At 37.7% G+C, this 20101-nt stretch overlaps 1 protein-coding gene across 23 annotated transcripts in view; it reads left to right on the top strand.

Annotated features, from left to right (window-relative positions):
* Window positions 1–15516, top strand: part of Pcm1 (pericentriolar material 1) — a 97010-nt gene extending 81494 nt beyond the window's left edge. For all 23 annotated transcript variants that reach the window (XM_008771284.4, XM_006253188.5, XM_006253183.5 and 20 more), the window contains 10 exons: window positions 1122–1256; window positions 7092–7289; window positions 9150–9212; window positions 9461–9596; window positions 10005–10165; window positions 11536–11608; window positions 12823–13082; window positions 13833–13925; window positions 14007–14121; window positions 15166–15516. In XM_008771284.4, coding sequence (XP_008769506.1) covers window positions 1122–1256; window positions 7092–7289; window positions 9150–9212; window positions 9461–9596; window positions 10005–10165; window positions 11536–11608; window positions 12823–13082; window positions 13833–13925; window positions 14007–14121; window positions 15166–15191 — 1260 coding nt within the window. In that variant the 3' untranslated portion in view covers window positions 15192–15516. The remainder of the gene's footprint in view (window positions 1–1121; window positions 1257–7091; window positions 7290–9149; window positions 9213–9460; window positions 9597–10004; window positions 10166–11535; window positions 11609–12822; window positions 13083–13832; window positions 13926–14006; window positions 14122–15165) is intronic.
* Window positions 15517–20101: the final 4585 nt, after the last annotated feature.

The raw sequence follows: 20101 nt of genomic DNA, 5'->3' as shown, positions 1-20101 counted from the left end.
AGGCCCCCATACATACCATTGGTATCATCTAGTTTGGCCACCTAGTTGTTAATTGGGGAGGGGAATTTGACCATGAGAAAGGGTGGTAGGACCTGCTTAAATGAATTGAAAGGCTGAAAAGGAACGAGAATCTTGAGATTGTTTCAGGTCTACTCTAGACTGACTTTGTCATATTTCATATATATATAGTTTTGGTGTTTTGAGACGAGTTTTGGTGGATAACACAGCTTGGCCTAGAACTTACAACAATCTTTCTTTCTTCCCCTCAGAATACTAGAATCACAGGCATACAACCATACTTGATTTTCACAAGGTTTTTATGGCACAGTTAAGAAGAGGCTTGCCTTAAGTGGCATTCGAAAAGAGAAAGATATTTCATAATATCTAGAGACATTTTTAGTTGTTGGTTTGGGGAAAGGTGTTGCTGGTGGAATTACTAGGACACCATATCACAGCAACTCTTTCAAGAAAAGCATTTAATTGAGAGCATGTTTACAGTTTGAGAAAACTAGTCCATCATCATCATCGTCATGACAGGGACTATGAATAGGCATGGAGTCCTGGCAGGATGGTGCTCGAATGGTTTGAGAGCTCTGATTCATCCATAGGCAGAGACAGTGGGCCTGGCATGGGCTTTTGAAACATCAAAGCCCCATCCCTAGTAACACTCTTCCTCCATCAAGGCCATGCTTCCTAAGTCATCTAATCCTGTCAGAGTTTCGCCCCCTGTGACTAAGCATTCAACTCTATGAGGTGCTGGGGGCCATTCTTACTCAAACCACCACAGATATAATAGGAAATTGGTAGAGGGTGGATAAGATTTTAAGGGTAATTGAGATTAACTGAACTACAGCAGGAAGATAGCACACATAATTCTTCTTACTGCAGAAGGGAAGTGAGGAAGAGTATAGGAACAGGAAATTTGTTTTATTGGTCATTTTCTAGTGTGTGTGTTAAAATCACCAAACATTTTAGTGTGTATGCTATATAGAGAAAAACCTTTCAAATCTTTATCAGAAAAATGAGAAACTATACAAGAGACATTAATTTCAAATTGTATAGATTAATATTCTTTAAACAGTAGATACGTTTATATCCTAACCTGTTAGGGTTTTTCTTAGGAGCACATGGATGAAGTATGTTCTTCTCAGCTTCTCACTTCAGTGAGACGTATGGTGTTGACCCTTACCCAGCAGAACGACGAGAGCAAAGAGTTTGTGAAGTTCTTTCATAAACAGCTAGGAAGTATATTACAGGTAAGAGTTCATTTTTGTATGAGTTAACCTGTATTCCATTTGGTTAGGGCGCTTTATCATTTTCTGATAGTATAGAACTGATTCAATAATCCATCCTGATACTCAGTTTGGATGGCACTTTAATATTATCTCTTTACTTAGTTAAAAATTATAAGAGGTCTTTCTGTATTTTCATTTAATATAACCATTGCCAGGGACTTTCCCAACGTCAATAAAATAGTATTGGTTTAAAAGGACTGGAGAGATGGCTCAGCTGTTAAGAGCACTTGCTGCTCTTCTAGAGGACCTGGGTTTGATTCTCAGCACCCATGTTAGGTGGCTCACAACTTCCTGTGCCTCCAGCTGCAGTACAGGGCTTGAGTATTAGGCCCTCTGTTCTGGTTTTTTTAATAAAGCATCTGTACACACTCGGCATACTCACATAGATCGGTACACATACACATGAATAAAAATGTTTAGATTTACTGGTTTGGCATTCTACCGTGAAGAATAGTTCAAGACTGAAATGCTTAGATAGCATGCTCTGATTTAATTTTCAATAATATAAGAAATTTTAGACACTAGAAACCAGCCTCTTTAATTTGAGAAACTTCTTAGAGCATAACAATAATTTTTAAAGAACTGTATGCCTTAATGAAGTTTGGGTAACTGGCATTTCACTCTCATCACTTTTTTAGGGGCCTTCAAGCTCTTCTCTTTTAGACATGCATAAAGTAGGCGAGAGTTATCCATTACTGTGAACTGTGGTCATACCACTATGACTCACAATGAACCTTCTGCTTTATACCTATTTTCCTTTATTTTTTTCCTCCTACACTGCCCAGCCTCTAGTAGTCACTATTGTTTTGAAGTAGAATGAGGTGAGGGAGGGGTTATCTTTGGTGGGCTCAAGCCGAGTGTGTACCTCTGAGAAAGAATGGCCATGCAACAGATCTGATGTAAAAGGAGGTTTATTGAGGGAGGGGAAAGGAGGAGGACCTGGTGAAGTGAGAGAGGCAGACAAGTGGACATGGAAGCAAGCAGAGCCATGAGGGCAAGGCAAGGATGGGGCAGGACAGAGAGAGAAAGAGGGCACACAGGACGAACAGAAAGAGGGACGCCAGAAACAGAGACAGCTGCGGTGCCCATGGCACATGCCTGGCATACCTTGGCAGCATGCATGGCTTAAGAAGCCACTAGGTCCCTGAGAACAGGCCAGTGGAATTGTCTGCACACAAACAACTGTCCTATTCTGTCTTTACATAAACCGCAGCTTTCAATTAAATTGAGGCCATGGTTCTTAACTAGAGATTATATTTGTTTCCTGGAAGACATTTGACAGTGTTTGTAGATGTTTTGTTTTGTTTTCCTGATAGATGGGAGATGAGGAAGGGATATACTAGTTAGAAACCAGGTATGCTGCTAAACCTATGTGATGTTTATCTTTATGATTATGATGACCTAAATATTTCACATTGAGATACTTAAGTGATGGATATTGTTACTCTAGTTTAAGTAGTACATTTTTCTCTTAATGTGAAGTTCTCTATGAAATTTTGTTTTGCTTCCTGTTTCAGACATTAAACTTTTTTCCCAATATAATATTTTTATTGATTATTTGGGAATTTCACATAATACATCAAAATCACATTCACTTTCCAGCCCTCCCAGATCCACACCTTTTTGAACCCAACCCCAATAGAGATGAATTTTAAAAAAGACTGAAAAAGAAATCCACCAAGTCCAGTTTAGGTTGCCAGTATTTTCACTGGACCATGGTTAAACTGCCAGTGGCAGGTTTTTTAGAATTGAGTCCTTCCCCATCCCACTCCACCGTAAGTCATCAAAGTGTAGAGTTACACTTTGTCACAATTTTTAAGAGTTCTCTTCCGTGGCTTCTTGTTGTGTGTGTGTGTGTGTGTGTGTGTGTGTGTGTGTGTGTGTGTGTGTGTGTGTGTGTGTGTGTGTGTTTTGTGTGTGGGTACACACTAAGCGATGGGGAAAGAGAAGTTGTCACAGAAGCCTTCTGTGTCTTTGATTTTCAACTGTGAGTCTGCAGTCATCGGTGCCACTGCAAAAGGAGCCTACTTGCCCTTTACAGTCAGAGGCAGCTTGGGTCATAGATTTCCACATGGTTTCTGGGAACAGCACGGACCACAGACACCCACATGGCCTCCGGCGGCAACTTGGCAACCTCAGCTTGGTCTTCAAAGGCAATGCAGACCGTGGATACTATCATGGGCTTCAGGGACAGCACAGACGACAGCCATCCATATGGGCTGTCAGAGGTATCATGGGCCGTGTCCATCAACAAGGCCCCTGGCCACAGAAGGGCCACAGATATCAACATGGCTTCAGGTGGCAGCCCAGGCCATGAGTATCCATTTATCTTCTCGCAATAAAATGGACCATGAACATCAACATCTTTCAGGTAGTAGCACAGAAATCAACATAACCTCCAGTGGTAACATGGACCACAGACATTACCATGCCCCTCCACCACCGTCGTCATCTTCACAGGCATCAGCATGGTCTCAGGTGGTAGCACAGACCAGACACCAACCTGGCCTCTGGCAGCTGCACAGACCACAGCCATCCACTTGGACAACAGGCATCAAGACAGCCTGGGGCAGGAGCAGGGACCATGGACCTTTTTCCCTGGCAGCACATTCAGAGGCAGAGCCTCCTCAAGCTCTAGGGTGTAGCCTGCTAAGCAACAGCATGCTTACAGCTTTACATGCAAATAGTCATTGCAACTAGTTGCTGATCTGGTTCAAGGTTTCTGACTTTTGACACACCATACATACTGGATCATCACTGATACTCATCTCACATATCCAGAGTCAGGGTGCTCTTGTGGCTAGGAAGAGCTTCTGGGAACAGGATCTGCCTGAGCTCCACGCTGCCACACAGCTCCCTGCCCTCTGTGCCCGAGGCTCACCAGGCATGAGAGTTGTGTCTACAGCCAGCCTCTGAGCAATAATGTGCCTCGTGCTCCCTTCCCAGCAAAATGAGCAGCATGGGCTCTAAGGCTCCATGCTGGTGGCTGACTGCCCTATTCAGTAATGCCACGTTCTTTGTCTGGTACCATTGTACTCTCAGATTGTGCCCATATCCTTTTAGAGTCTCCATGGGTCTCAGGCTGCTCTGAGGTGCCATCTTCAGTCAGTCCAAGAACTCTATCTTACACCTCGGGGGGCTTGAAAGGATAGATAATCTGTAGAAGTGGATGGTCAGGGGAAATAGCCCAACTCTTTGTTAAGGACAGTCATCACCCACCGGTCCTACAGAACACTGAGGAGGAGGATCCCTCTGTAAGCCTGTCAGTTCCTTCTGGAACCATTTCAGTACCATGATCCTGTTACCTGGGGCCAGTTGACCCTCCAAGCTGCCTCTTAAACTGGTTAAGGGTAGTACTATCACTTTGCCTGTTAAAGTCTGAGTGAGGCACTAATTCATATTAATCCTCCATTTTGTTAGCTTTAAGACTAAAGCACAAATTCAGTAATAATCTCAGTTGTTCTTATTTTTGTTTAGAATATTGATACATAATTTATAAGGTATATAATTTATCAAGGATCTTGTACTTTGTAGAAATAGGATTTATTAGCATAAAATAGAAAGATTATAAATAAGGTATTCTTAAAGAAATATCTGAAGTATTAAAAATACTTAAGATAACTTATAGGTAATGAATTTTTTATAAATTTAGCTAGCTTATTCTAAGAGAAAGAAGTAACTATTTTAGAGTATGGTTAAAATTATTCTTAATTCATATTTTTAATCAGTATTTGTTCAACATTTCTAAGAAAATTCAACTGCTTTTGCTTCTTTCCTGTTTTTTTATCACAGGGTCATGTCTAAAGAGCAAAAGCTAATTTAAATTAAATTTTACCTAGAATCTTTTCTCTTTCCTCCTTTCCCTTTATCCTTATTTTCTTTCTCTTGTGACTTTCTATTTTTTTTTTTTCTTCTTTTTTTCGGAGCTGGGGACCGAACCCAGGGCCTTGTGCTTGCTAGGCAAGTGCTCTACCACTGAGCTAAATCCCCAACCCCGTGACTTTCTAATTTTTAAGTATCGGGTTCTCATTTTTTCTTCTGAAATCTGTTCTGCCATTTTGTGCTTCGTGTCCCTTAGCATGCATGCTCCTCCTCCTTTGTAGCTCTGGAACTCACTCTAGACCACAGTGGCTTCAAACTCAGATACGCCTGCTTTTGCCTCCTGAATACATGCTCCCTCTGTGGGTGTTTTGTGTTGTTTTCTTTTGGGGGTTGGGGGGTAGGTTACGTCATAGTTGCCTTTTCTCTAAGTAACATGGCTCCTAGTTTTGCAAGAAAGAAAAAGGGAAGTCCTTTATATAAAATAACACAGTTGTTCATTTGATGATGCTGAATGTCAACTTGAATAGAACTAATGCTTATTTGTAAACTTACTCTGAAGAAATTTTAGATGAGAATGACTGGTATAGAGAAGAAAATAACAGAAATTGGCGCCATATTGATGAGGAAGACTATCCTTACTGGGTATTTAATGACTTATTAGTGTAGTGCATACATAGTCCCTACATGTGCTCTGGGAGCTTTCGGACATTAGTAGTCTGTTTATATTAAGGAAGTACTGTATTAATAGATGGCTATATGCTCTTTTCTTCCCCAGGTGTATACTCTAAGTGAGGTTAGGGATATTCCTGCTTTGTAATAAGAATATTTACAATAATACTAATCTGCCTTTGTATAACCATGGCTATTAATTTCAAGCTTCCCAGTACTTAAAATATTAGAAATAAGGACAACAGTGCTAGACATGTTAATGTGGATCTGGGGAACCCCAGGAGATCTTACCCATATGCAGAGAGCACCAAGTGTACAAGTAATATTATACAGCTTGAGAAGATCTACTTAGATATTTAGGAATATATATATATATGCATGTGTATGTATGCACATATTAATCTGCACACACACACATGTACGTTTATCTATGCGTCTTATTTAGACTTTCTATTGCTGCAGCGAAACACCATGACCAAAAAGCAAGTTGTGGGGGAAAGGGGTTTATTTGGCTTACACTTTCATGGCATTTGTCAACAACTACGATAGTACGGTAGGAAGGTATTGAAGAAAGTCAGTTCAGGAACTCAAACAGGGCAGGATCCTGGAGGAAGGAGCTGATACAGAAGCCACAGAGGGTTACTGCTTACTGGGTTTTTTTTGTTTTTTTTTTTTTTGTTTGTTTGTTTGTTTTTTAGATTTATTTATATGTGAGTACACTGTCGCTTGTTTTCAGACACACCAGAACGGAATCTGGTTCCATTACAGATGGTTGTGACCCACCATGTGGTTGTTGGGAATTGAACTCTGGAAGAGCAGTGAGTGCTCTTAACCACTGAGCCATCTCTCCAGCCCCTGCTTACTGGCTTGCTTTTCCTGGCTTGCTCAGGTTTCTTTCTTATAGAACCCAGGACTTGCCAGCCTAGGGATGGCACCACCCACAATGGACTGAGTCCTCCGAGAAAACGTCTCATAGCAGCATTTCCTCAACTGAGGCTCCTTCCTCTCTGATGTCAGGGTGACACACACCACCACCCAGTACAGTATGTAACAATAATTAATGAAAAAAGTGAGAGAGAGCAAGGAAAGGTATATAGGAGCATTTGGAAGGAGGAAAAGGAAGGGGGAAATATATTAAAATCTCAAAAGACAAATAACTAAGTATATCTATATACATAGAAAATATTAAAAATACTGGTTTTCTAGAAACAACTATTTTAGTTTAACCTTTTAAATCACCTGCATTGTTTTATACACAATTAAGTTTATTGTGATCTTAAGATTATTTACTTTCCTTTTAAACAGGATTCACTAGCAAAATTTGCAGGCAGAAAACTGAAAGACTGTGGAGAAGATCTTCTTGTGGAGATATCTGAAGTGTTGTTTAATGAATTGGCTTTCTTTAAGCTCATGCAAGATTTGGATAATAACAGCATAGCTGTTAAACAGAGATGCAAAAGGAAAATTGAAGCAGCTGGAGTGATACAGTCTTATGCAAAAGAGGTAAGTTTCCTTTGCCTTTAAGAGTAGCTATTGTTAGCTTATAAATACAGTTCTTAGTCATTATTAATAAGTAAACTCTCGTTTAACCTTAACAGTTATTTTTAGTAAAACCAGTTAGTCATATTGTATACCAGTATGTGGTCTACATACCAAACAAACTTAGGATTCACAAAGGCAAGGTAACAGTGCAGACAGGAATTGGTGCTCACTGTGAATGGTGAGATGCCCAGTTTATTTTAGTATGGCTTATTAAGAGCTCCAAAGAGGGGAGAACTAGGATCTTGTTCCTGGCCAGATTTCCTGCCATAGCTGTTGACAAATGTTTTCCAAGAGTATGTGTCATAAGGAAGTCACTTTCAGTCAACAGATACATGTATTCATTGGCTAGGGTTTTAGGTTTTTTGGTTGTTTTGTTTTTTTTTTTTTTAAATTTACTTTACATCCTGCTCACTGACCCCACTCTGTCACTCCCCTCCTCTTCTCCTCTGAGAGGGTGGAGGCACCCCTAAGTATTCCCCCACCTTGGTACATCAAGTCTCTGTGGGGCTGGGTGCATCCTCTCTCACTGAGGCCAGACAAGGCAGCCCAGCAAGAAGAACATACCCCATGTACAGGCAACAGCTTTTGAGTTAGCCCCTGCTCCAATTGTTTGGGACCCACATGAAGACCACGCTGACATTTTAGGTTTTTATCTCTAGTTTTTCTGCCTTGTTACTTGTGACTGCATGCAAAACTAAATCAGTTGTTCTGTAAAGCTTTCTAGGAAGCTTTCTTATAGTAGGCACCCTTTTTCTTACCCTCTGACCATGAGAAGGGGAAGCAGGCGAGACCAAGACAAAAACAGAGAGAGCGAGAAACCCTTCTAAGAATCTAGAATAGAATTATGCTATCTTTGCCACATTGCTCCTGTTTTTATTCTAGATATAGATTCATTTGAAACATTGCCAAGTACTTAAGGAAGATAAAGCAGAATAATACTAGAATACCATAGTAAGTTACTGGAAAGAAGTCAATCTCACGAAGCTCTTCCCAGGTCCTGAAATAGGAGCTGACCTCAAAGACAGGAGGCCATCATGAAGAAAAGTCAGGGTAGTGATTCGATGGCAGGGTTGAACTGTTGAACAAAGTAGGGCCATAAAGGCAAAAGTAGGAGCTGGTATTAGAGGTGGGAATGGAGGATTTGCCTGGCATATATATATATATATATGTGTGTGTGTGTGTGTGTGTGTGTGTGTGTGTGTGTGTGTGTATGTATGTATGTATGTATCCTGAACCAGTGTGGTAATGATGTAAGAAGTGAGGTCATAGGGATAGTAAAGACCAAGTTATGGTGTTTAAGAAACCTTTATATGGACATTTTATTCTAAACATTGTGGGAATAACATTATTTCATGTAAAGTTTAAAGTAATGTTCTAGATAACATGAGTAGCATGTAAAACACAGGCATGGATGTGCATGTCTGTAACTTCAGTATTTCTTCAGCAGGACAGGAGAATCCCTGGAAGCGTGACAGCCATTTTGTCTAGGTATATAGCCACAAACCACAAAATGAGACCCTCTCAAGGTAGAATACAAGAAACTGTATGGGACGTTATCTTCTGACTTTCACAGACACATACAATGCACATACATTTTATTTAAGAAAGACAGACATTAAGAGAGGATAATGAGGGGGATATGGTAAAGTATATCATTTATCTGTGTAAAATTGAGAAATAAAGTTTTTAAAGGAATGATAAGCTAAAATCTTGAGTGGTTTAGATGTGACAGGTAACAAAGACTGATTTATTATTGAGATTAGAAAAAATGGAATTACAAAAGTGTTCTTGCTAAGTTCTTCTTAATTGATTTGCTATTAGGCCAAAAGGATTCTTGAAGGAGATCGTGGCTCACCTGCTGGAGAGATTGATGATGAAGACAAAGTATGTGCTAATTAGTGTCTATAAATAATGCTTTTTAGAACAAAACAAAATTTGAACAGCTTTTAATCTTTTTTACAGTTAAAGTATGTAGTTAAATCTCTTTTCTTCTGACAAACCATGTTTTTTCTTTTAAAACAAAACTAGAATACAAAAGTAATCATTACACAGTGACTATTGTTGCTAAGAAAGCTCTACCATATATACTTTTTTAAGTACTCTAAGGAGTTAATTATCTCTGTTTTTTACAGGACAAGGATGAGACTGAAACTGTTAAGCAGACTCAGACTTCAGAAGTATATGATGCTAAAGGTCCCAAAAATGTAAGATCTGATGTTTCTGATCAAGAGGAAGATGAAGAAAGTGAACGGTGTCCAGTGTCTATCAGTGAGTTCGGAGACTTTGAAACATTGATACATGGGCTTCCTATAGGTCACTTAAAGTCTGTAGGGTGCAGTGAGCACTGTGTCAGACTCTGTATTTGTATCTAGTACCATTTTGACTGAGTGATCTGTGTGACCTGATTAAATTACCTTGCCATGCAGCACAACAGCTTCTAGTGTGAACTGGTTTGAGTACTTCAGATTCAGTGTGCACTCAGTGATGCAGGAGACAGGAACCGTTACTACGACTGAGTGATGGCTGTGGTGGTGCACAGCAGGAGGAGACCGAGGAAGTAGGGTAATGTTAGTCCAGGAGTTAGTACCTACATCACAGTGAGACTCATCTACACCCCACCCCTAATCCTGAAGATTAAGTTGTGAGTTAACTAAACTTTGTATGTAATCAACCTAGATCTATCTAAAGCAGAAAGTCAGGCTTTAACTAATTATGGAAGTGGAGAAGATGAGAATGAGGATGAAGAAATGGAAGACTTTGAAGAGAGTCCTGTGGATGTTCAGACTTCGCTTCAGGCTAACACTGAAACTACAGAAGAAAATGAACATGACAATCAGGTATTTTGTTATAAACCAGTCATATTTCAGCTTCGGAAAACATCCTTCTGAAAGCTGTTAAAGTGTATAACTTTTTCCATTGTTATTTTCAGGAATAAAAAAATATTTATTAAAAATTAGTATATGTATTTAGATGTGGAACACGCCAAGCTTATGGCATTTGTCTTTAATCCCAGCACTCTGGAATCAAAAGTGGGCAGATCTCTCATGAGTTCAAGACCGGCCAGAACTACATACGGAGACCATGGCTCAAAAACAAACAAACAAAACCTCTGAAGCACTGGCTTTATTTTATATCTAATAATCTTTCAGACTTCTCATGTTCTTTGTAACAAGTTGTAAAACTATAGGATATCTTTAGAAGATCTGAATTATTAGTTAAAAGTTCCATATTTTTCTCCCAGTCATGAATTAGAATAGTACATAACAAGCATAAGATCATTTCTTTTCCTGCCTTTTCTTTATCCCAAGAGGCTATACCTGATAGTTTCTCTGCAGTAGGTATCTGCTGAACCCTGAGGGTTTAAGATTTATAGAGATAGACTCTGTATGTGAGATATACACACTCATACGTATTTTCAAACAAGGCTTAGCTTCCTTGGCGTTTCTCTATAAGATATTTTTGGTAGACAGCTTGCTTTCTGATGCAGAGTCCCAGTTGTTGGTGTGCGTTGGTACTTCAAAAAAGCTTATCCATTCTCCACCCTGGGTCACGGAAGTTTCGTTGCTGTTATTCTTCAGTTAAATAGATAGAGTAGGTATTCCATCATTGTGAAGACTTACACTAAACCCTGATTTTCAGTACTTTTTTTTTTTAATTCTACCTCCCTCTACTCCTACCTTTTATTTGAAGCTAATTCAAGTCTCTAAAACGTAATCTTCTATAAAAAAAAAAAAATAGGTGATCCTTCCTAAAAGACTAGAACTACCACCAGCATCACTCCGTGTGGTCATCAGTCACTACCCTACCATCATACCCCTCCACTGGGGAGGAATCTCAGATTCTGTTCTTCCCTCTGCTACAAGCGCTAACTTTGTTCATCTTCCTCTACTTTCTGATTTCTGTGTCATTCACTTAAAGGTTACAAATATATTCTTTAATTCTGAGAGACAATCCCAAGAAAAATAGTAAAAACTTGTAGGATCTGTTTTAGTCTAGTCATTTAAATTATTTTGTATTTATTTAAGTAGCAAATGGTTTTAGTTACCCATTTTTTAATTGTTAACTAAAGCCTCTTTGAAACACTTTAGATACTGTTATAGTTCCTGATTTATAGCCCTGGGCTTGGGTAAAAACCACATAGTATTTTTTTTTTCTATAGGGAACATGTATTTTAAGGTCTTGCTATTAAAACATGTTTCTCTTTTAGGTTCTGCAACATGATCTTGAAAAAACACAAGAAAGTACAAATGTACCATCAGACCAAGAAGGAACTAGTAAAAGTAAGAAAACTAAACAACCCTGACGTTGATTCTTTAAAATATTTTCTTTGTCCTTAAGCTAAAGAAAGTTTTTAATTTTAGTTTTTAATTTGTAGCTAATGTAAGTAAATATAAAGGCATTTTGGACTTGATGTCTATCTTTGTTTTCCTGGTAAATATTTTATAAAAGAAAAAATGTAGGGGCTGGGGATTTAGCTCAGTGGTAGAGCGCTTACCTAGGAAGCGCAAGGCCCTGGGTTTGGTCCCCAGCTCCGAAAAAAAGAACAAAAAAAAAAAAAAAAAGAAAGAAAAAATGTAAGAGAACAGTGATTGATTAATTTTTGTTGTTCAATTTAGTATAGTGTTTTCAAACAGGATCTCATGTAGCCCAAGCTGGCCTTGAACTCTTTATAGAGTTTGATGATAACCTCGATTCTCCTGCCTCTACCCTCCTGAGTCATCGAATTGCAGGTGCACGCATCCATATTGTGTCTCCAACTAGCAATTATTATCCATTTATATATTTGTTTGTATATTTGTTTATTTTGAGGCAGAGTGTATGTAAATCAGACTGTCTTCCAGCTTGAGAGATGTATCTGCCTGTTTGTGTTTCCTGCATTGTGGGGTTAAAGGCATGGGACCTTTGTGCCATACACTTATTTTTATGTTTGTGTATTCATTTTTTTAATGCATATATACCAAAGTGTTTGTACACGTATCACATGCATGTAGTGCCCTCAAAGGACAGAAGAGGGCACTGGGCTCTGGATCATCTGGAACAGGCAGCTGTGAACTACTTGATGTGGCTGCTTGAACCTCAACTCCAGTCTTTTGTGAAAGCAAGTGCTTCTAACTGCTAAGCCATGTCCTCAGTACCCCAACCCTCTTTATAGATATTTGACAAATATTTACCTTACAGAAAATTTATCCAGGGTTTTATATTTTAGATACAAATGAGAGGAGTGTGTTTTGTTTCAGTTTGTTTTAAAATAATATTCATTCTAGGGCTTTAGTCTTCAAACAGTTGGCCTTGAAATTTTTAAATTAAAAAAAATGTACCTAGCTATATCTGTTCAGTTAACTGGGGAATCATGAGTAAGGAAAAGGTAAGGGATCTTTTCTTTTGGAGCCTACATGTCACGATTACTCTCAGTCATATTTGGTCCTTAGTGTTCTAGAGTAAAATTGTACAAATGCTTCATCCCTCTAATGCTGAGACTTTCTTTTAATGGCAGATGATCAAGACAGCTCTCCTGTGAAACCTTGTTATCTCAATATCTTGGAAAATGAACAGCATTTAAACAGTGCTACCCATAAGGACTCACTCACTACTACTACTGATTCATCTAAACAGCCTGACCCTATGCCATTACCCTTGACTGCAAGTGAAACCCTAGTGCCTAGAGTCAAAGAAGTTAAATCTGCTCAGGAGACTCCCGAGAGCTCTCTGGCTGGAAGTCCTGACACTGAATCTCCAGTGTTAGTCAATGACTACGTATGTGTTGTTTACATTTCCACTCATTTTTGCTTTTGCTTGTCTGTACCTTTCATTTTCAAGAGTTAACACATTAACATATAAAGCAAACTCTACTTTGTGCTTAGGTTTAGAACCTGTCAGAACATTTATTCTTTAAAACTTACTTTGATAGTAAAGGGATAATACATTAATGATCATTTCAAAATCTGAAAGATTTTAGTTTTGAAAATCAAAAATTAGTTTTGGTGACAACTTTAAGAGAGTTTATGTACATGAAGTGCTAATGATACATGATAAGTCAGTTAATCTCTTACACTATCCTTTTTTTTTTTTTTTTAACTTCTTAGCTATTTAGAGCATTTTAAAATTCTTTGATATACCTAAAGGTTTAAATTAGTGATATGACAGAAACATGTTTGACAGTCATTATTTTTATATAGCAAATTTCATTAAAAAGTACGTTAGTTTTACTTTGAACTTTTTGTTTATGTTTTATAGCAAACAGGTTAGTTTGCAGATATGTGGACCGCATATTTTTAATAATAGTATTTCCTAGCAGAAATGAAGAATTTGTAGCACAATATTTTAACCCCAATGGGTACATTGTATCCCTCTCTTCTTTTTCTTGTTGTTTGGTTTGGTTTCTTGAGTTCTTGGGACTAGTGATTTAGATTTTGATATAAGGGTAGAAGGTGTTGTGATTTTTGTTTCTCTTTTTTTTTTTTCTTTCCATTAACTGTTCTTTATTATCTCGAACTTATCTCATAGGAAGCAGAATCTGGTAACATAAGTCAAAAGTCTGATGAAGAAGACTTTGTGAAAGTTGAGGACTTGCCACTCAAACTGACAGTCTGTTCAGAGGTACTGGGCTCTCTCCAACTAGGCTTGCCTTTATAGCAGCTATAAAGACGAACGATTATAGTTTCCATTTTTGTTCTAAAGGCAGAGCTGAGGAAGAAAATGGTAGAAGAAGAACAGAAAAACCATTTAGCTGGTGAGATATGTGAAATGCAGACTGAAGAATTAGCTGGAAACCCTCAGATACTGAAAGAACCTGGTAAAAGTTACCAATTTTAATTTTGTATTGAAAAATCATGTTCCTACCAATTTAGTTTGCTATTGAAAATATACTATTACTTCCTAGAAAACCTAAGCCTACTATTGGGATAGGAGATAGTCTGTTCATTAATTCAGGTGCTTCTTTTCAAATTATGTAAGATTATGTTTTTTATTTTTAAAATCTTTAGTTTAATAAAGTATTAGATGTAATGCTAACACTAATGCTTTATGATTTTTTTAATGCTTAAATTCATGTATCTTTTATCTCCCCTGTAAAAAGTGTATATATTGAGATCAATATCCCCGTCCTGTCATTGTTCACATTATTTTGGGGAGTTTTGTCCTTATTATTTTAAATATCCTTTAACCTTCTTTGATGTAGAAAGTAAAAACCCCTGTTTTACATTATGAATTTTTATTCAGATTAACACGTGTTGTTTTTATAGTTGTAATAATTATGCCTTAATTTGTTTCCCAAATATATATACATATATATATGTATACACACACATACACGGTCAGAGTATTCCTTGTATCAAAATCAAAGGATTTTCTTTTTGTTATTCTCCATCAATAGTTAAAAATCATGTTAGATTTTTTTCCCCCTTGTTTTTCTGGCAGTGGGGTGGTGGTCCAAACTTTGGGCTCAGTTCTGTGCATTTGAACACAGGGCGTCCAAGCAGGGACAGTGTCCTCGTGGGCTGGGGTGCCGCTCCCTCTCGGTGCAGCTTCATGTACTTAGGTCGTCATTCAAGGAAATTGTTGGTTTCTCTTCTGTTTTCTTTTGTCTGTATTTAATCATTTTTATAGTTATTTTCTTTTTCTTCTAATGGAGTTTTTAAAGAAAATATTTGGTCTGCATCCCATTGTGAGAAATAAAGCCTCATTCTGTGTTTTGTTAGGGAATTTTAACTAAATTCACATTTTTTTTTATTATATGTAATGTAAGAACTTTATGGAAAAGAATTTTAAAAGTAAATTTTAGCAAGTAATATTTTAATTCACTAATTTATAAAACATTGATCATTATTCTTCCTTTCAGAAACAGTGGGAGCCCAGAGTGTATGAAATGTCTGCAGAAACTCATCTAACTCTCTTACATAGTCAGCACAGTAAAAAAAAAAAAAAAAAAAGACACTAAATAAACATTTGTTTTGGTCTGTATAAAATGTAAATTAGTTTGACACTGCATTTTTGATGGGTGTGCTAATTTCTGCCCATGGCAGTTTAAAACATTAGAGTCTGAATCCTGGACAGATTCAAACCTTGACACACTGTGGGATTTTTCTTTTGCTTTTATTTTTCTTATGATCTTGACCCCTAACCCTCATTGTGACATTTGGTGTGTTAACTTTAAATGTAGTTTTAAATAAAGTTTGAACTTATCTGTAAAGTATGCTTTTGGGAAATTTTGTTGAATTCTTTGCAGCAAATTGCTGCTTTATATAATAATACTATTCAGAAACAGCAGTGGTCAAGAGCTTGAGAAATTCTTATTTCTTCTAAAGCTTTGCCTCAGACCAGTCTTCCTACCTGATACTGTCAGTGTGGCTGCTGTCGGTCTGATGTTCTTGTAGTTCCTGTGTAGGGATAAAGCAGGTTATAAAGGCAACCAGGAATCTGTGGCGTGGTCTTAGAACATGTTAATAACTCAGACTGTGTACAAAGTTTAGATGCTGTTAGTAACTAGACCATAACAAAATTATCTATTAGATTAATATTTTTCAGAGTTGAAAATCTTGTCTTATGTTGCCTCATTATAAAAATTAAAATAAGCTTTATATGTATTTCTGTACAGACAAGTAGTATTCTAATTAATTTAAAATAAAAAACCAAACTCTTTCAAGTTAGGGTAAACAGAACTAAATTTGTGTAGCAGAACATTAAGATTTTTATGTCTATAGACAAACATACTTTTTGAGATAATTCAAAGCCAAAGCCTAATAGTGGTTTTTGTGTTTTAAGAGAGAAGCAAGTCCAAGTGTTAGGAAGGTCTCCGTGAGTTGTTCATCACCGAGTGAACCAACTTTTCAAAAGTGTGTTGCCTTCTGCGTCTCTCTGTCCTTCCCACCTCCCTCCCATATTATAGCAGAGCCAGTTAACCATGAACATGTCAGTCTTGGAGCCTTTACTTGAAAAGGTAATAGTGTGAAGGACTACTTGTTCATTCCAAGTATTTGCTTAACTTTTTAAGTACTTGTCTATAAGACTCTATAAGAACTTATTTGGTATTCCTTTTAATTTTTCACTCACAGCTGGGTAGTAGTGACACACGCCTTTAATCCCAGCACTTTAGAAGCAGAAGCTAGTTGGTCTCTGAGTTCAAGGCCAGCCTTATCTAGGTGTTAACATAAAGAAACTATATCTTGAAAACCAAAATAAATGAAAAAATTCTTACTTACTCAAGCTTAATATAAATGTCCAGTCAGTGAATAACAAATGATGATTTTTCTCTGAGGACTTTTATTGTATTGTTACTTAATTTAAATTAGGACTTTATTTCTCAAATTTCATTAAAATTAGACCAGTAATTTATATAATATGTACTAAAAAAGTTATGTATTTTCCAGGCTCAAAACAAGAAACATCATTCTAATCCTCAGGCCAGGCCTTCCATATTGCAGTGTGTTCTCCCTCCCTTTCCTGACTCCTCTCTTTGCATGCATACAGTGGAGGGCTGTATTTAATGTTAACTACGACCCCAGCACCCATGGGCTTTATCCACTAGCTTATTTGACTTATGTTCCACCTACTATCTATATCTAGTTTGCTGTTTTCATATTTTAGTGGATAATTTAGTTCTAAAGTACGCAGAGATTGAGAACAATGTGTGTAGCGTGCTTCTTCTAGTAAGTATCGCTCAGACGGAAGTTCAAGTTCTGTCTGTATTAATTTATAAATTAAAATTTTGGTTAGTGATAGAGAGAAAAAAAAAAGTCCCAATAAGTAAGATACAACTCTATGTAGTTAGAGATAATGCTACCATAATAAAGTACCCAGACTGTGGGGGGACTCTGTATTTTGTAACATTCACTTTGGGTAAATGCTTTTTCACTGTTAATAAATGTATATCCTATATAAACTCTGAATTGCATTTTTATTTAAATTGACATGTTCACAGTAGTTTAGAATTTATTCCAAAATTGTGTCTTAGCCAACATTTTTTAATGTTAAAAAAATCAGGACATGAAGAAGAACGACACACTGACTATTGAGGGTATGAATGGAGGGTATTTTTCTAGTGAAAAGCACACACTTCATTATTTCTCAGTTGTATTGCTTTTTAAAAATAAATATCTTTCTTATATATATAAAAGAGGGATTCTGAGATTGAATCTACCTTATGTGGTTTGAAACTAAGAGAATATAAATGTTAAGTATGATACAGTAAAGTCTGTGTGAACATGAGAGAGCACACTTTTTCAGATTAGTTCTAGAAGAGAGAGGTGTTATGTAAACTCACCTCCTTTGACACCTAATTACTAACTTCTAGCACGAGGCAGACTAAAACAACCTTATGAAAGCTCTTCAGAGCAACTGGAATTCTGTTCTCCCTACCTACCTCTGCGCTTAACCACTTTGACCTTAAGGTCAGTAGACTCTTATCCTCAGAGTTTTCCTGTTACTGGAGAAACTGGATTGAGTAGGGCACTGTAGAGTGTACTGATCAAATGGGGGCTCAGGAACTAGCCTGCAGTATTATCAAAATAGTAATCCAAGATGTCTGCTTATTTTTAAACAAACATGTACATTAAATTGATATATTTATATATAATTTATATGTATACATACACTAAACTGTTAATTTTGTGGAGGGATGCATGTGTGCTATGGTGGACACTGGGGAGGCCAGAGGACAACTTGAAGGAGTTTGTTTTCTCCTTCCATCACGTGGGTCCCAGGGACTGAACTCAGGTCAGGTCTCCTGCCTTGGCAGCAAGCAGCTTTCCCCACAGAGCCATCTCATGACCCGGTGATTATATTTTTAGTTCTGTCTTATTTGACATTTCCCAGATTGATAGTTTCTAGGTTTTTAAAATGGTGGGATAGGACAAAGATTATAATACACATTCTGCATCAACTTCCTAGTAACATTGTATGGTTTTGCAGTAAGGATTAAATAGGACATCTGTCATTTGTCAGGCCCTCTAAAGTCCATGTTTGTAGGACAAGTATGGAGATTTTTTTTCATGTGTGAAAAATCCTATGAGATTAGTGAAGAAACAGGCTGATAAAGGAGAAACTGTGATGTCTGGGTAGAGGATTTCAAATCTCTCAGTACTAAGTATACCGTGGAAATTATTTTTTAAATGGGAGTTAGGAGTGTCTGCCGCTCTTGAGCAGGATGAGGCTCAGTTCCCAGCACTCACACTAAACAGCTCACAACTTGTAGCTCCAGTTCCAGGGGATCTGATGGCCTCTTCTGGTCTCTGAGTAGTGGTGTGCACCTGGTACACATAAACTCTGCTACACACACACATCTAAAAGTAAAATCTAGAATAGGGTTAAGGCAGGTAACGACAATAAAAAGTCACTAGAAAAAGTGAATAGAGTTTACCAATATTAGCCCACATGCTGTGCCCTTCCTGATTTCAGAACATTTACTTGCATTTTAAAAGTAGCCATTTAGGGGAAACAACCTACAGAGTGGTTGAGGTCTGACCACTGGCTTTACCACTGTGATCATAACTGGTAAGAGTGACTGAAAGGATAGCGAGTAGGCTTAACTGCCAAAAAGAATTGAAGGGGTTGGGCATGCATCTCAGGAGGAGAGTTCCTATCATGAACAAAGGCCTGTGATCATCATCAGCTCTGCAAAAGGAGAGAGGGAAGAGGAGGAAAAGTGTATGAATTAGACATTAATAAAGATAAAGCTGGATGAAAAGAGGAAGCTGTTTTCAAACTGATCAGTTTGATGTCTGGATATCATAGACACCTAAAAAAGAACAATATGAAGAATGGAAATAATAGTCCAGGTTTACTCATTTAACTAAGTGAATTTTATTGGATTTATCCCATCTTATCTGAGGTAGACTTGGCACTACTAAATAACCCACTAATGTGACTCCCAGTATGTATAGATCACAGACCAAAGCCTTAAGACCACTGCAATAAAAGGGGCACTAAAAGGTTTAAAAGGTTGGTTTTTTTTTTTTTTTTTTTCCTTCAGAGCTGGGGACCGAACCCAAGGCCTTGCGCTCCCTAGGCAAGCGCTCTACAGCTGAGCTAAATCCCCAACCCCAAAAAGGTTGGTTTTTAAAATATAAGTCCTTCTGTTTGAGTTTTTTCTTGTTTGTTTGTTTGTTTGTTTTTTAAGTTTTTCAAGCCAGTGTTTCTCTGTATAGCCCTGGATGTCCTGGGACTAGGTCTGCAGACGGGGCTGGCCTCAAACCCAGAGATCTGCCTGCCTCTGCTTCCTGAGTTCTGGGATTAAAGGCTCATTGTGCATTAAATACTTCACAAGATTTTTATTGGGTTCACTCATGCATCTGTGTGAATAGCAGTGTAACAGTCTTGGGCCATGCTAGGTATTCGCTTCTTCTGAACTGCCTGCAAAGTTTAGAAACACTTTACATCTAGATTCCTAAACCTAAGGGAACTCTGAGAAAAATCATTGTCGAACATACAACAGCAAATATGAAACCACAAGGCAGTTAAGTCACTTGTCAGCCCATTAGTGAAGCAATCAGAATTCTAACACTTTCCTGTTTGCATGCTATGCAATGCATACAAAAGTAAAATATTTGTGGGATGATGCAATGACTCAGTGGGTAAGGGGTTTTGCCACCAAGCCTGATGACCTGAGTTCTATCTCCATAATCCACATGGTAGGGGAGAGGCTGAGAGCCAGCTCCACAAAGTTGTCCTCTGACCACCACATGTGAAAAAGTATGCATATAAATAAGTGTAAGGAATAGTATTTATAACACATGCTGAGGTAAACGGAGGAGACATAGTAAATAATTGATTACATTTTC

This window comes from Rattus norvegicus, chromosome 16 (genome assembly GCF_036323735.1).
Source record: "Rattus norvegicus strain BN/NHsdMcwi chromosome 16, GRCr8, whole genome shotgun sequence".
Lineage (NCBI taxonomy): Eukaryota > Metazoa > Chordata > Mammalia > Rodentia > Muridae > Rattus > Rattus norvegicus.
The sequence above is the reverse complement of the archived record's forward strand: the minus strand, read 5'-3'. Positions and strand labels throughout refer to the sequence as shown.